Genomic DNA, 16,002 nt, shown 5'->3' on the forward strand with positions numbered 1-16,002 from the left:
ACGAGTATGGAGCGCTGACCCAGGTGCCATCAAATCCCCGACACGCTCCGTCGGACGAATATCGTACCTAAAGCACCAAACTAGCAACTCCCTCATTACTCTCTCCTCCACTTTCCCCATTAACTCCTTCACAGTCTCTGCTTCGCTCACCTCTAACACCGGCTCTGGTTCTGGTCTCCTCCTTGGCTCCTCACGATAAACAGGGAGAGTTGGCTCAGGTCTGACTCCTGACTCTGACACACTCTCCCTGAGCCCCCCCCCCCCAATACATTTTTTGGGCTGACTCTCGGGTTTCCTTCTGCGCCGTCGTGCTTGTCTCTCCAACTCCATTCTCCTATAACCTGCTTCGCACTGCTCCAGCGAATCCCAGGCGGGCTCCGGCACTCTCTCTGGGTCGACCGCCCACCTGTCTATTTCCTCCCAAGTAGTGTAGTCCCGATATTGTTGCTCCTGCTGCCGCTGTTGCTTCTCCTCATACCAGCGCCTCTCAGCTCTCGCCGCGTCCAGTTCTTCTTTGGGGCGGCGATATTCTCCAGGCTGATCCCAGGGTCCTTCTCCGAACAATTCATCCTCCCATGTCCGTTCCTCCTTTCGCTGCTTCTGCTGTCACTTTTGCCTGTTACCATGCCACTCGGTCCGGGTGTGGTGGGTGATTCTGTAACGGCTCTCTTCTATCTCCTTCTCTGATAAAGAGGTAGAACAAGGATCGGACCAAAATGCAGCGTGATGATGATTCATGATATATTTTAATGAAGGAAAACTATACATGCAGAAACTACAAAAATAACAAAATTAAATAATGAAAACCGAAACAGCCCTATCTGGTGCAAACACAAAGACAGGAACAATCACCCACGAAAACACTCACAGAATATGGCTGCCTAAATATGGTTCCCAATCAGAGACAACGATAATCACCTGACTGATTGAGAACCGCCTCAGGCAGCTCTAGACTACTTAGACACCCCACAAAACCCCTAAGACAAAAACACACCACAATAACCCATGTCACACCCTGGCCTGACCAAATAATTAAAGAAAACACAAAATACTAAGACCAAGGCGTGACAATCCCTTTATCTTACAGTCTTATCTCTTCGCTGCAACTCCCGTATGGCGGGAGAAGCGAAGGTTGGGGGCGTGCATCCTCTGAAACACAACCCAACCAAGCCGCACTGCGTCTTGACACGATGCCCACTTAACCCAGAAGCCAGCCACACCAATTTGTCGCCCGGCACGCCACAGGAGTCGCTAGTGTGCGCGATGGGACATCCCTGCCGGCCAGCTGCGACAGAGCCTGGACTCGAACCCAGAATCTCTAGTGGCACAGCTAGCACTATGATGCAGTGCCTTAGACCACCGCGCCACTCATTAGGCCCTACCCATCTATCTTAACAAGACTGAAGAACACGCAAACACAACTCAAGATACTTGTTTAATTAACATCTTGCCTTCATAACTAACACCGGGGGACAGCTTTTCAAATAAAGCCTGAGCTCCAACATAGGGATAATAGGGATAATTATGAAAGGGGTTTCATTAGGAAATGACTAACTTTATTGTGCATGCAGGTTTGTTGGAGTATGAAAATATTCAAATTAAATATAGTTGAAACATAATCCCGTGACCTTATAATTCTAAGGTTCTATCTGCAAAAACCTATTGGGAGATAATTGGCTTTAAAGATCTAAACCCTCATCGGGTTTAATTGTGAGAGTAATGTAACTTTTTTAACTTTAACTTTAATGATTTGGGGTATTAAGAGGTACTGTACTATATATAATGCATTCAGAAAGTATTCAGACCACTTGACTTTTTCAACATTTTGTTACATTACAGCCTTATTACAAAATTATTTAAATTGTTTTTTCCCCTCATCAATCTACACACAATACTACATAACGACAAAGCGAAAACAGGTTTTTGAAAATACAGAAATACCTTATTTACATCAGTATTCAGTATTCAGACCCTTTGCTATGAGACTCAAAATTTAGCTCAGGTGCATCCTGAAACAAGATTCTCTGGTCTGATCATACCAAGATTAAACTCTTTGGCCTGAATCCCAAGCATCACGTCTGGAGGAAACCTGGCACCATTCCAATGGTGGCGCATGGTGGTGGCAACATCATGCTGTGGGGAAGTTTTTCAGCGGCATGCACTGGGAGACTAGTCAGGATCGTGGGAAAGATGAATGGAGCAAAGTACAGAGATGAAAACCTATTCCAGAGTGCTCAGGGCCTCAGACTGGGGAGAAGGTTCACCTTCCAACAGGACAACGACCCTAAGCACACAACCAAGACAATGCAGGAGTGGCTTTGGGACAAGTCTCTGAATGTCCTTGAGTGGCCCAGCCAGAACCTGGACATTAACCTGATCTAACATCTCTGGAGAGACCTGAAAAAAGAGGTGCAGCGACGCTCCCCATTCAACCTGACAGAGCTTGAGAGGATCTGCAGAGAAGAATGGAAGAAAATCCACAAATACAGTTGTGCCAAGCTTACCCAAAAAGACTCAAGGCTGTAATCGCCGCCAAAGATACTTCAACTATTACTGAGTAAAGGGTCTGACTGCTTATGTAAATGTAATATTTCAGTTTTTTTTTTTTATACATTTGCAAAACTGTATAAAAACCTGTTTTTGCTAAGTCATTATGGGGTATTGTGTGTAGATTGATGGGGGGGAGGGGGGAATGTAATCAATATTAGAATAAAGCTGAAATGTAACAAAATATGGAAAAAGTCAAGGGGTCTGAATACTTTCCGACTGCACTGTAGGTAGATTAAGGCTATGTCGATAAATCAACTTTTGACAAAAATGCAGATAGAACCTTATATTTTCAAGTTCTCGATCAGAGAGAAGGGGGGGGACTAGAATACTGCTAAAGGCAATGCTAAATTCTCCAAGTGCTGAGTTGCAGAACATGGAAGTAGCATTCCAGTATTTAGGCTATGCTGGATTTTCATCAAACATGTATGGTTTTATACATTTACTGATGTTGGGATTAATAAACACACTTATGGAGGAATCATGAAAAGAGAATAAAGCATTTCTGTAATCTGAAAATACCTGTCTTTCAATACCCTTGCCCTAGTACAGTAATATTGTGAACAAAGTCATTGTTGTAGTTTCATCTCTTGGTGTAATTTTTGTATTTCCTAACATCTGGGGAGGAAGTGAAAAACTGAAATTAAAAATAATCCCTTTATCTTGTCATAACACAGGATCATCTTAACTGGATTTATAAAAATACAAATATGATGTCATATGTCATTGTTAGTCAGGTTATACACAAGTGTACATTTTCTGCAAAAACCCAATTCCCCTGAGAAAATGACGTTATGCAGCAGTATGAAACACGGCGTATCCTTTCGATGTTGTTTCTAACTCTAATTTCCCCAAAATTATTTGTACTGTAGACTGCTGACATTTCCGGTTGTGTAGTAATACCTGCAAGAGTATCAATACAAAAACAACACAAATGAATAAAGAAATGTGTCTGATAGGCCAGTCAAAGCTCTTGGAAGAACAAAATGAAGGGAGCTACTAGCTACTGTAGTAAAGTGATAAATTGATGGGACTGAAGTACATGGAAGAGTAAACGACCGACTCCTGACCTCAGCAATATCAATAACACTTACCCACTGGAGCCAAATATGTAGCTACTTCCAAACCTCTGAGTGACATCTGGTAACAGCATAAATGCAGAGTACGATATTGAAGTACTACACAGAGTAAAACCAAACTTCAAGCCCGACATGTATCCAAAGTTCATACACTCTAAAATCACTCATGCCTACAAAAACAGAAAACAAATCCTCCTGACCAAGGTCCCATGCCAAAACAATCACAATTACATAAGACAAACTGTCCTATTTTAATTCTCAAACTCTGAATAAAGCATATTTGGGTTCCAGAAAAGCACCGTAAAAACACTATGTATTATTATTTGTTTATCATTTATATCATTTTAAAGCTGGAATCCTTGATGTTAAAACTGACACATTACAACAACAAAGAATCTACAGCAAACAACAAAAACAGTGTTTTTTCCATTTGGGAGTCATTGTAGCAGTGATAGAACAGCAGAATATGTACTTTGTTTCTTTTTTTACTGGGTGGCGCGATGCTCCTCACCTCTGCGTTGTCAACAAAACAATACCAATGACCGTGGGGCAGACAGTGGCGCTGTTTCCCCTACTGCGGATTCTACATACAGCACTTTGTGATTGTTATACAATGGAATTGTACTGTTTAATTGAATTGCATTGAATGCATGTGAAGTGTCAGTCTTGCCCATCTGCCATCTCACTGCCAAAAATGGGGATCACAATGGAAATAAGCTTCCGGACTGTATTGTGTTTTTATCTTCAATAATAGTTTTATGTATGTAATGTTGTCTCCGGCTGGAGCAGCCTACTACTTTTAATGATCTAATAAATGAAATCAATAGCAGCTAGACCGAGGTACTGTGTATTCCTCCTACAGTAATATCCTAAAGGACCTAAAGCCTCTCTGTGTGTATCCTGACGCCCCAGGAGGTTTTAGCGTGGGGACAAACCAGGTCACAACCAGGACAAAACCCCTGGGATCTGATTAAAACAAAACAGCTGGTGGTTGATCCAGCGTTATTACAATAACTGCATATCCCTCAGACCCACTACAGAGAGCGTGCAGTGGAGTCCCGATCCCCCCCTACAATATGAACCATGACAAAAACAGTAGTTTCTGTGTGCGTGTACAGTGGGGCAAAAAACTTATTTTCCACCATAATTTGCAAATAAATTCATTAAAAATCATTAAAATGATTTTTTTTCTCATTTTGTCTGTCATAGTTGAAGTGTACCTATGATGAAAATTACAGGCCTCTCTCATCTTTTTAAGTGGGAGAACTTGCACAATTGGTGGCTGACTAAATACTTTTTTGCCCCACTGTATGTGTTTCACAGAAGAGGAGTATTCCTGTGGGGTAGCGATGCCTGTGCTGTGTGTATGGTGGTATACTTAATAAATAGGGCTGTGACGTAATTGGAAAAACCATTTTACTGATGGTTATGGATGAAGATCATCATGTAAATAAAATAAATATTAATTTTAGGATTACATTTTTGTTTTATTAACTTTATTTTCCTGTAGATAAACTTGACCTAGTAGCGTGTTTACTAATGATTACAGTGGCAAGAAAAAGTATGTGAACCCTTTGGAATTACCTGGATTTCTGCATAAACTGGTCAACAATAGACAAAGACAGTCGTCTTAAACTAATAACACACAAACAATTACACGTTTTCATGTCTTTACTGAACACACGTGTAAACATCCACAGTGCAAAATTACCTTGGGAATTAATTCTTCCGATGACAGCAAGCTGTCCAGGCCCTAAGACAGCCCCAAACCATGATGCTCCCTCCACCATACTTTACAGTTGGGATGATGTTTTGATGTTGGTGTGCTGTGCCTTTTTTTCTCCACACATAGTGTTGAGTGGGCCTTCCAAACGACTCAATTTAAGTTTAATCTGTCCACAGAATATTTGGAACATAAAGGTGCTCTTTAGCGAACTTCAGACGTGCAGAAATGTTGTTTTTGGACAGCAGTGGTTTCTTCTGTGGTGTCCTCCCATGAACACCATTTTTGTTTAGTGTTGTACGTATCGTAGACTCGTCAACAGAGATGTTAGCATGTTCCAGATTAAATAGTACCCGTAAAAAACCAGTCTCAACGTCAACAGTGAAGAGGTGACTTCGTGATGCTGGCCTTCTAGGCAGAGTTGCAAAGAAAAAAACATATCTCAGACCGGCCAATAAAAAGAAAAGATTAAGATGGGCAAAAGAACACAGGCACTGGACAGAGGAACTCTGACTAGAAGGCCAGCATCCCGGAGTCGCCTCTTCATTGTTGACGTTGAGACTGGTGTTTTGCGGGTACTATTTAATGAAGCTGCCAGTTGAGGACTTCTGATTCTCAAACTAGATACTCTAATGTACTTGTCCCCTTGCTCAGTTGTGCACCGGGGCCTACCACTCCTCTTTCTATTCTGGTTAGAGACAGTTTGCGCTGTTCTGTGAAGGGATAATAAAACTGTTCTTCTTTAGACTAGTTGAGTAACTGTTTTCAGCTATGCTAACATAATTTCAAAAGGGTTGTCTAATGATCAATTAGCCTTTTAAAGTTATAAACCTGGATTAGCTAACACAACATGCCATTGGAACACAGGAGTGATGGTTGCTGACAATGGGCCTCTGTACGCCTATGTAGATATTCCATAAAAAATCTGCCGTTTCCAGCTACAATAGTCCTTTACAACATTAACAATGTCTACACTGTATTTATGATCAATTTGATGTTATTTTTATGGACAAAAAATGAGTTTTCTTTTCAAAAACAAAGACATTTCTAAGTGACCCCAAACTTTTGAACGCAATTTCTATACCACAATGCAATTGTGAGCATACAAGGCATTCTAATATTATACTACAACATCAGTCTAACTGAATATGGATGTTGAGTTGGTTGAATGTTCCAGAATGTTCTTCAGCTGGTGAACCTCTTCTTGTGTTGGGTAATGGCAGTTAGAAACACAGACATTTTGATATTTCTCACATCAATTGTATACACACCCACGGGGCAGTGCTCAACGTCTTGAAATACACATTGAATTCTGGATATTGTGGTTTGCTTACAACCAGGAAATGTATCTGGCCCGTTTCTACTAGTGAGATGCAGAAACGCTCGTATTTAAATTTAGCAGAAGCTCTTATCCAGAATGACATACAGTTAGTGCATTTATCTTAAGAAACTAGGTGGGCCAACCACATCTCACAGTCATAGTGGGCTCCCAAGTAGCGCAGCGGTCTAAGGCACTGCATCTTAGTGCTAGAGGCGTCACTACAGACCCTGGTTTGACAACCGGCTGTGATTGGGAGTCCCATAGGGCGACGCACAATTGGCCTAGCGTCGTCCGGGTTAGGGTTGGGCCAGAGTAGGCGTCATTGTAAAATAAGAATTTGTTCATACAGTGAGGGGGGAAAGTATTTGATCCCCTGCTGATTTTGTACATTTGCCCACTGACAAAGAAATGATCAGTCTATAATTTTAATGGTAGGTTTATTTGAACAGTGAGAGACAGAATAGCAACAACAAAAATCCAGAAAAACGCATGTCAATAATGTTATACATTGATTTACATTTTAATGAGGGAAATAAGTATTTGACCCCCTCTCAATCAGAAAGATTTCTGGCCCCCAGGTGTCTTTCATACAGGTAATGAGCTGAGATTAGGAGCACACTCTTAAAGGGAGTGCTCCTAATCTCAGTTTGTTACCTGTATAAAAGACACCTGTCTACAGAAGCAACCAATCAATCAGATTCCAAACTCTCCACCATGGCCAAGACCAAAGAGCTCCCCAAGGATGTCAGGGACAAGATTGTAGATCTACACAAGGCTGGAATGGGCTACAAGACATTCGCCAAGCAGCTTGGTGAGAAGGTGACAACAGTTGGTGTGATTATTCGCAAATGGAAGAAACACAAAAGAACTGTCAATCTCCCTTGGCCTGGGGCTGCATGCAAGATCTCACCTCGTGGAGTAGCAATGATCATGAGAACGGTGAGGAATCAGCCCAGAACTACACGGGAGGATCTTGTCAATGATCTCAAGGCAGCTGGGACCATAGACACCAAGAAAACAATTGGTAACACACTGCGCCGTGAAGGAATGAAATCCTGCAGCGCCCGCAAGGTCTGGTTATAAAAATATAAAGTACATTTTACCTCAAAGTAGCTATCAGAAGAGTCAGAACTAGTAAGGGGGTCAAAAAGTTGAGTGTTAGTTCACAAAAGCTGTGGCATTATTTAAGATACTCTTTGAAGAGGTAGGGTTTCAGATGTTTTCGGATGACGGGCAAGGGACTCTGCTGTCCTAGCTTCTGAGTGAAGCTGGTTCCACCAATCGGGTGCCAGGACAGAGAAGAGCTTGGACTGGGCTGAGCGGGGGGACCAGAGGTGGCAGAACGGAGTGCTCGTGTTTGGGTGTAGGGTTTGAGCATAGCTTGGTTGGAGGGGGCAGTTCCTCTTGCTGCTCCGTAGGCAAGTACCATGGTCTTGTAGTGAATGCGAGATTTGACTGGAAGCCAGTGGAGTGTGCGTAGGTGCTCGGTGACATGGGAGAACTTGGGAAGGTTGAACACTCGGTGGGTATTTGCGTGAAGTGAGGAAATTCAACATTTTTATGACATGGACATATATGGAAGTATATAGTTAAATAGAGAAGGGGTGACGTATCCCTTAAAACATCATCTTTCCAACTGTCCTTTGATGTTGGACCAGCTGATCTGCCAGGGATGTAAAGTGCTATAGGCTCAAACGCATCAAACTAAAAATAGTTTATTATTTTATACAATGCATGTTTTCATTGCTTGCGAATAAATAAATAAATTGGTCTTCTTTTAAAAAAGGTTGAATGTGTCTGATTTATATATGAATTATTCAACAGCAGTTGACAAGGTTGTTCTGGCTCTGAGGCCTATAATGCGATAATGTTGTGTCCAATAGACAATGTGTCAGTCTTCTCCAAACTGGCATGGTATAATTTGATACAGAATATTTATTTAATTTATAGACTAATCAACCTTTCTTTTGCTGATCAGGCCCGATTCTGGCTGATATGCCCCCCTATCAGCCAGAATCGGGCCTCACTCCAGTGTTAATCTGGCCTCACTCCAGTGTTAATCTGCAAAATTGTAATTATTTGCCTACCTCCTCATGCCTTTTGCACACATTGTATATAGACCCCCCCCTTTGTTTTCTACTGTGTTATTGACTTGTTAATTGTTTACTCCATGTGTAACTCTTTGTTGTATGCTCACACTGCTATGCTTTATCTTGGCCAGGTCGCAGTTGCAAATGAGAACTTGTTCTCAACTAGCCTACCTGGTTAAATAAAGGTGAAATAAAAATAAAAATAAAAATAGGGGCGGCAAAAAGAATTGCCACGCTCCTATCCCCACACAGTACAATAGTAGCCTAGGCTATCTTCATACTAAAGAATAGCTGTCCCCTTCATACTTTCCTTGTCAATTCATTATCTTATAGAATACTTCCAAAAATCTGAAAGTTTTTTAATGTGTTTTATGGAAAGGTTAAATATTGCTTGTGTCTGACATACACTGATTGCTTTGATTGACAGGTGCTTTTATAGGAGTGTGCGTGTGTCCACTTGACTTATTCCACATTTTGCTGTGTTACAGCCTCAATTAAAAACTGATTTAATTTTAAATTGTCTCACCCATCTACACATTATACTGGATAATGACAAAATGAAAACATGTTTTAAGACATTTTTGCACATTTATTTAAATGTGTTTTAAGACATTTTTGCACATTTATTTAAAATTAAATACAGAAATATCTTCTCAAAACGAAGTAAATACTTTGTAGAAGCACTTTTGGCAGCGATTACAACTGTGATTCTTTCTGGGTAAGTCTTTAAAGAGCTTTCTACAGCTGGATTGTGCAACATTTTCCCAGTAATCTTTTCAAAATTCTTCGAGCTCTGTCAAATAGTTGTTGATCATTGCTAGACAACCATTTTCAGATCTTGCCATACATTTTCAAATCTGTAACTTGGCCACTCATGAACATTGACTGTCTTCTTGGTAAGTAACTCCAGTGTAGATTTGGCCTTGTTTTAGGTTATTGTCCTGCTGAAAGGTGAATTAATCTCCCAGTGTCGGGTGGAAAGCAGACTGAACCAGGTTTTCCTCTAGGATTTTGCCTGTGCTTAACTCCATTCCGTTTATTTTATATCCTGAAAAACCAGCCACCACTATGCTTGAAAATACAGAGAGTTGTACTCAGTAATGTGTTCTATTGGATTTGCCCCAAACATAACATTTTGTATTCAGGACAAAATGTTAATTGCTTTGCCACATTTTTTGCAATATTCGTTTACTGCCTTGTTGCAAACAGGATGCCTGTTTTGTAATGTTTTAATTCTGTACAGGCTTCTTTTCACTCTGTCAATTAGGTTAGTATTGTGGAGTAACTACAATGTTGTTGATCCATCCTCAGTTTTCTGTTTTAAAATCACCATTGCCCTCTAAGCGGTTTCCTTCCTCTCTGGCAACTACGTTAAGAAGGACACCTGTATTTTTGGAGTGACTGGGTGTATTGGAAAACCATCCAAACTTGAATGAATAACTTCACCATGCTCAAAGGGATATTCAATGTCTGCTTATTTTCTTTTACCCATCTAATGTACCAATAGGTGCCTTTCTTTGCAAGGCTTTGGAAAACATCGCTTTTTTGTGGTTTAATCTCTGTTTGAAATTCACTGCTTGACTAAGGGACCTTACAGATAATTGTATGTGTGGGTAACAGAGATGAGGTAGTCATAAAAAAACATGTTAAACTATTATTACACACAGAGTGAGTCCATGCAACTTATTATGTGACTTGTTAAGTTCATTTTTACTACTGGGCTTGCCATAACAAAGAGGTTCAATACTTATTGACTCAAGACATTTCAGCTTTTCATTTTGTATTCATTTGTAAACATTTCAAAAAAGATCATTCCACTTCGACATTATGGGGTATTGTGTGTAGGCCAGGTATAGAAACATCTAAATGGAATCCATTTTAAATGCAGGCTGTAACACAACCATATGTAGAAAAAGTAGTGCTAGGCGATTATTTATTTTTGAGGTTGGTTCGTTTAAAAAAAATAACGGTTTTCAATTTCAATTATTTAAAAAAAACATTAAATGCACTATGCAACACAGAATAAAACCATTGATAAAGGTCCCGTGATGGTAGTGGCTGCCCATTACTGCTTATCACTTATTAACCATCATTTATTCACATTACTTTACTTGAATAAAATATTGCAGTTGTTGTGCACCCTATATCACATTTGTTTTATTTGATGACTTTATTTCATTCCAAGTCGTCATCTCATCTCTATAGGGCTGCTGCCTATGCTGTCTGGCAAAATCACTATTTTTTTTATTCCTTCCAGCCAACCTCATAGGTAAAAAACAATAATCAGCTGTTTGTGGTTGTATCTGCTGTGTATGGTGGAATATTAACAGAATATAAAATCAGTAAAGCTGTCTGACTTTAGTCAGTAAACTGCATTCAGTGGTGTAAAGTACTTAAGTAGTATTTAAAAAATATTTTTACTTAAGTCGTTTGTTGCAGTATCTGTACTTTACTTTACTATTTATATTTTTGACTACTTCTCTTTTACTTCACTACATTCCTAATGAAAATAATGTACTTTTTACTCCATTCATTTTCCCTGACACCCAAAAGTACTCGTTACATTTTGAATGCTTAGCAGGACAGGAAAATGGCCCAATTCACACACTTATCAAGAGAACATCCCTGGGCATCCCCTGCCTCTGATCTGGCAGACTCATTAAACACAAATGTTTCATTTGTAAAGGATGTTTGCGTGTTGTAGTGTGCCCCTGGCTATCTGTAAATTAAAAATAAAATACAAAATTGTGCTGTCAGGTTTGCTTAATATAAGCAATTTGAAAATATTTATACTTTGACTTCTGATTCTTAAGTATATTTTTGCAATTACATTTGATGCCTAAGTATATTTACTTTTACTTGAGTCATTTTCTATTAAGGTGTCTTTACTTTTACTCAAGTATGACAATTGGGTACCTTTTCTACCACTGATTGCATTTCCCCATTGGGGGCTACGTCAGTCCACTGCCATTGAGGAAAGTGAGAGGCTTGGCAAGCCACGGATCAAAAGAGCCTGTTTTCTGAGGGGCTGAGGGAGGCTGAGGTAACACATGTCTTATCCCCTGTGTTAGATAATGTTATATAAAAGACTCAAATCTACTGGGTACTGCACAAGACATGTTCGTCAGAGATCCAGGGTGTCTGTTCTCTGGTGAGCCTGCAGCACCTGCTGACAGCACTGCATAAGACTCTTTATTTAACTAGGCAAGTCAGTTAAGAGCAAATTCTTATTTACAATGACGGCCTACCCCGGCCAAACCCGAACGATGCTGGGACAATTGTGCTCCACCCTATGGAACACCCAATCACGGTCGGATGTGATTCAGCCTGGATTCAGACCAGGGACTGTAGTGACGCCTCTTGCACTGAGACGCAGTGCCTTAGACTGCTGTGCCACTCGAGACACACCGATCCTGTAGAGGTTTTAACCTCAAGTTCAACACCCCCTGTTTAAGTCAATAAACAGTAGAAGCGGTATTGTCCAACCTCTTGAATGATAGGGCAACAATCAGGATCCCGCCTAAATAGACATACCCAAACGTAATTATTTTTCATGAGATGGCCATCAACAATAATTGGTAAAGTTGCCTAGTTTTAGAAAGGTCTGGAACTCACCTTTCTGCGAAAAATAGTTCTAAATTGCTAAGGTGTACTCACTTTGAGAACACAAGCTCAAGTACATAGTACAAATATTAACCAAATATGAAAAATCATGCATTATTTTATACTATTCAACAAATGTGGAGAAATAGGAATTTAAATGACTGAAACGCTCTCTAAATATATTAACAATCAAATTATAAAATACTTACTATAAGATTTCACCTTTGTCATGTAAAACAAATATGATCATACTTAGGGACAGTACAATATTGGCACTATTTCATATAACTGACGACAACATCCACTGAGCAACTCAGAGACCCCATTCAAATGTGTGCAGACTCGTTACAACTTCAGCTTTAAGCACAACGTGATTTAGTCCATCTGTGACCAAGAGAAATGGATCTTGTTTCAATTCTATTAAATTATTTTGTATTTTTTCATGTCAAGACTGTTTCATATGTGCTATTGCAAGCGCAACTGTGAGTGTCACAGGCACAGGAAATTGTTCCTTTGTCCGGATAGGCCAGAAAATGTGACACGTCACTCCCTATGCAAATGTAGAGGGGGGTTCAAATAGAAAATGTGTGGCTTTCAAACGTTGCAGAAAATGTACATGATAATATTATTCATAAAGATATATTTAGGAATTAGTGTTTTTTAGGGCAGTGGTTCCCAAACTTTTGAACCATGACACACCTTGATATAGAAAATTCTGCGGCACACCTAAAATGTCCTTATTAATTTATTTTGTGGTAATGACCTCCATCTCATCTGAACCATACTGCAAATTATCTATTTTCTGTGACAAACTTTTAATAGATCAAATAGTGTTTATTTGAACTATTTGAATAGTTTGCATAGTTCCTTACTCATGGTGATTAATTTGTGTGTACCCCTTTAAGAGCATCACGCAATCCACACCAGAAAGAAAAAAATGTAGCTCTGGTAAAATATGTCTTCAGTGTTGAACAGTTTGAGCTGGAGACAGAGGATTTCTGCATTGTAAAAGGTGCAACCACGGACACAAGGCCATGCTCTGTTTTCTATCTATGGCAGAGACTGTATATAGCTAAACTTTGTCAGATTCTCACAGGTGAAGTAAAATTATACAAATGACTTTGCTCTTGATGCGCCCCCCTCAGATGATTCAAATGTAACAGCCTGAGCACAACAGACTTGAAACAATAATACAGATGTAATCATGCGCAGTAAAATGCATTATCTGAGCGGCAGTGGTGCTCCCAAGTCAAAATAACATGTACATTCCACAGGTCACATTTGTGAGATACATTTCTTTTAAATCAAGAGTAGCAAAAAATGTACGGCACACCTGAGAGTTCCTCAAGGCACACCGGTTGAAAACCACTGATCTAGAGAAGCTGTCTACCCACTGGGCACAGACGTCAATTCAACATATATTCCACGTTGGTTCAATGTAATTTCATTGAAATGACATGGAAACCATGTTGATTCAACCAGTGTGTGCCAAGTGAGTAGCCCTTTAGCTGCCTACATGTATGTTAAATTGACCAGCAAAGGATGAAAATGTACTGTAGGTACTCACACCAAGAAGTGGTAGAGGAAGCATCTCAATCCAGCGGGTCTCTCTAGGAAGTTGTAGACATCCCCCTGCATGCTAGTCTTGGTGACGTAGGGGCTCTGGGAGTGTATGGTGGAGCGCAGCCGGCTGGCTGGAGGGAGAGGAGGGTTAGGGCAGTAGGCAGGGGGCCGGCCGTCGATCTGCAGCGGTGGGTCCTTTGTGTCCGTCTGTGGGCTGCAGGGAATGTCTGACCCATTATTCACCGCTGTGGGCTCCAGTTTCAGTGAAACAGGAGAGTAGCGTGTACTGTCAGCAGTAGCAGCGGCAGCCTCATCCAGGGCCAGGGACCTGTCACTGTCCATGGTGCCCATGCCTTGGCTCCTCCTACCCATGGGGCTCGGTCCCGGGTTGGTAAGGCTGGTGGTGGCATGACCATTTGGCCCGAAGGTCTTGGATCCTCCACCACCACTACCACTGTAGTCTCTGTGCGCACGGTTCAGCAGCTGAAAGGGACATCCTCGCTTCTCGCTCATACTGCCAAAGAGAACAGTCCGGTTCAAAGGAGCAGAGGAAAGGTCAGACAGGTCCAGGTGGGAGGAGATAAACAGCTAATGACAAGGCACGTCCACCCCAGAGACTAAAGAACTCTTTGTTAGGCGACAGAATTGCAGAGGAGAAGAGGAGATCAGATAGGTTAGATCTAATGGGTAGGGTGATCACAGTGACAGTTGAACCTTGTAACACAGTACCAGTCACCAACCCGCTGAGATGGTTGGCACTTTGCAGGCTTTGGTTCTGACCAAGCCCGACACTTAAACCCTAAACAGCAGCTAATGAAATAATAATTAAGACCTTGATTAGATGAAATAGGGTATTAGTGCTGCACTGAAGCAAAAGTTGACAGCCACAACATGTAGCTCTCCAGGAATAGCCTTTCAGCCTCTGACCACAAGGACTTGTTTCCATAATCTGTTCACCACTTTTAAGACCCAGGTCAGTCTCCTTAAGGAAATACTGAACAACAATATAACCGCAACATGTAAAGTCTTGGTCCCATGTTCCATGAGCTGAAATAAAAGATCCCAGAAATGTTGCATAGGGACAAAAAGGTTATTTCTCTCAAATCTTGTGCACAAATTTGTTTACATCCCTGTTAGTGAGCATTTCTCCTTTGCCAAGATAATCTAGCCACCTGACAGGTGTGGCATATCAAGAAGCTGATTAAACAGCATGATCATTACACAGGTGCACCTTGTGCTGGGGACAATAAAAGGCCACTCTAAAATGTGCAGTTTTGTCACACAACACAATGCCACAGATGTCTCAAGTTGAGGGAGCGTGCAATTGGCATGCTGACTGCAGGAATGTCCACCAGAGCTGTTGCTAGAGCATTGAATGTTAATTAATCCGCCTCCAACGTCATTTTAGAGAATTTGTCAGCACGTTCAACCGGCCTCAAAAGACAGACCACGTGTAACCACGCCAGCCCAGGACCTCCACATCTGGCTTCTTCACCTGTGGAATCATCTGAGACCAGCCACCTGGACAGCTGATGAAACTGTGGGTTTGTACAACCAGGAATTTCTGCACAAACTGTCAGAAACCGTCTCGGGAAGCTCATCTGCATGCTCATTGTCCTCACCAAGGTCTTAACCTAAATGCAGTTCGGCGTCGTAACCGAGAAGTGTGCTCTTCACGGATGAATCCCAATTTCAACTGTACCGGGAAGATAGTAGACAGCATGTATGGCGTCGTGTGGGCTAGCGGTTTGCTGATGTCAACGTTGTGAACAGCGTGCCCCATGGTGGTGGTGGGGTTATGGTATGTGCAGGCATAAGCTACGGACAACGAACACAATTGCATTTTATCGACTTCATGTTTGAGCATGATAATGCACAGCCCCATGTCACAAGGATCTGTACACAAGTTTGGGATGCTCTTGATCGATGTGTATGACAGCATGTTCCAGTTCCCGACAATATCCAGCAACTTCGCACACCCATTGATGAGGAGTGGGACAACATTCCACAGGATACAATCAACAGCCTGGTCAACTCAATCCAAAGGTGATGTGTCATGTTGCTTGAGGTAAATGG

General features: G+C 41.2%; 1 protein-coding gene across 2 annotated transcripts in view; it reads right to left on the reverse strand.

Moving 5' to 3' along the window:
* LOC109897466 (potassium voltage-gated channel subfamily KQT member 1) overlaps window positions 1–14,670 on the reverse strand; it is a 323,503-nt gene extending 308,833 nt beyond the window's left edge. Inside the window, exon 1 of one of the 2 annotated variants that reach the window (XM_031833218.1) lies at window positions 13,931–14,670. In XM_031833218.1, the coding sequence (XP_031689078.1) occupies window positions 13,931–14,439 (509 nt within the window). In that variant the 5' untranslated portion in view covers window positions 14,440–14,670. Of the gene's footprint in view, window positions 1–3,641; window positions 3,754–13,930 lie in introns of those variants that run through there. The other variant, XM_020491956.2, reaches the window with a different exon arrangement.
* Window positions 14,671–16,002: the final 1,332 nt, after the last annotated feature.

This window comes from Oncorhynchus kisutch, linkage group LG10 (assembly GCF_002021735.2).
Source record: "Oncorhynchus kisutch isolate 150728-3 linkage group LG10, Okis_V2, whole genome shotgun sequence".
NCBI lineage: Eukaryota > Metazoa > Chordata > Actinopteri > Salmoniformes > Salmonidae > Oncorhynchus > Oncorhynchus kisutch.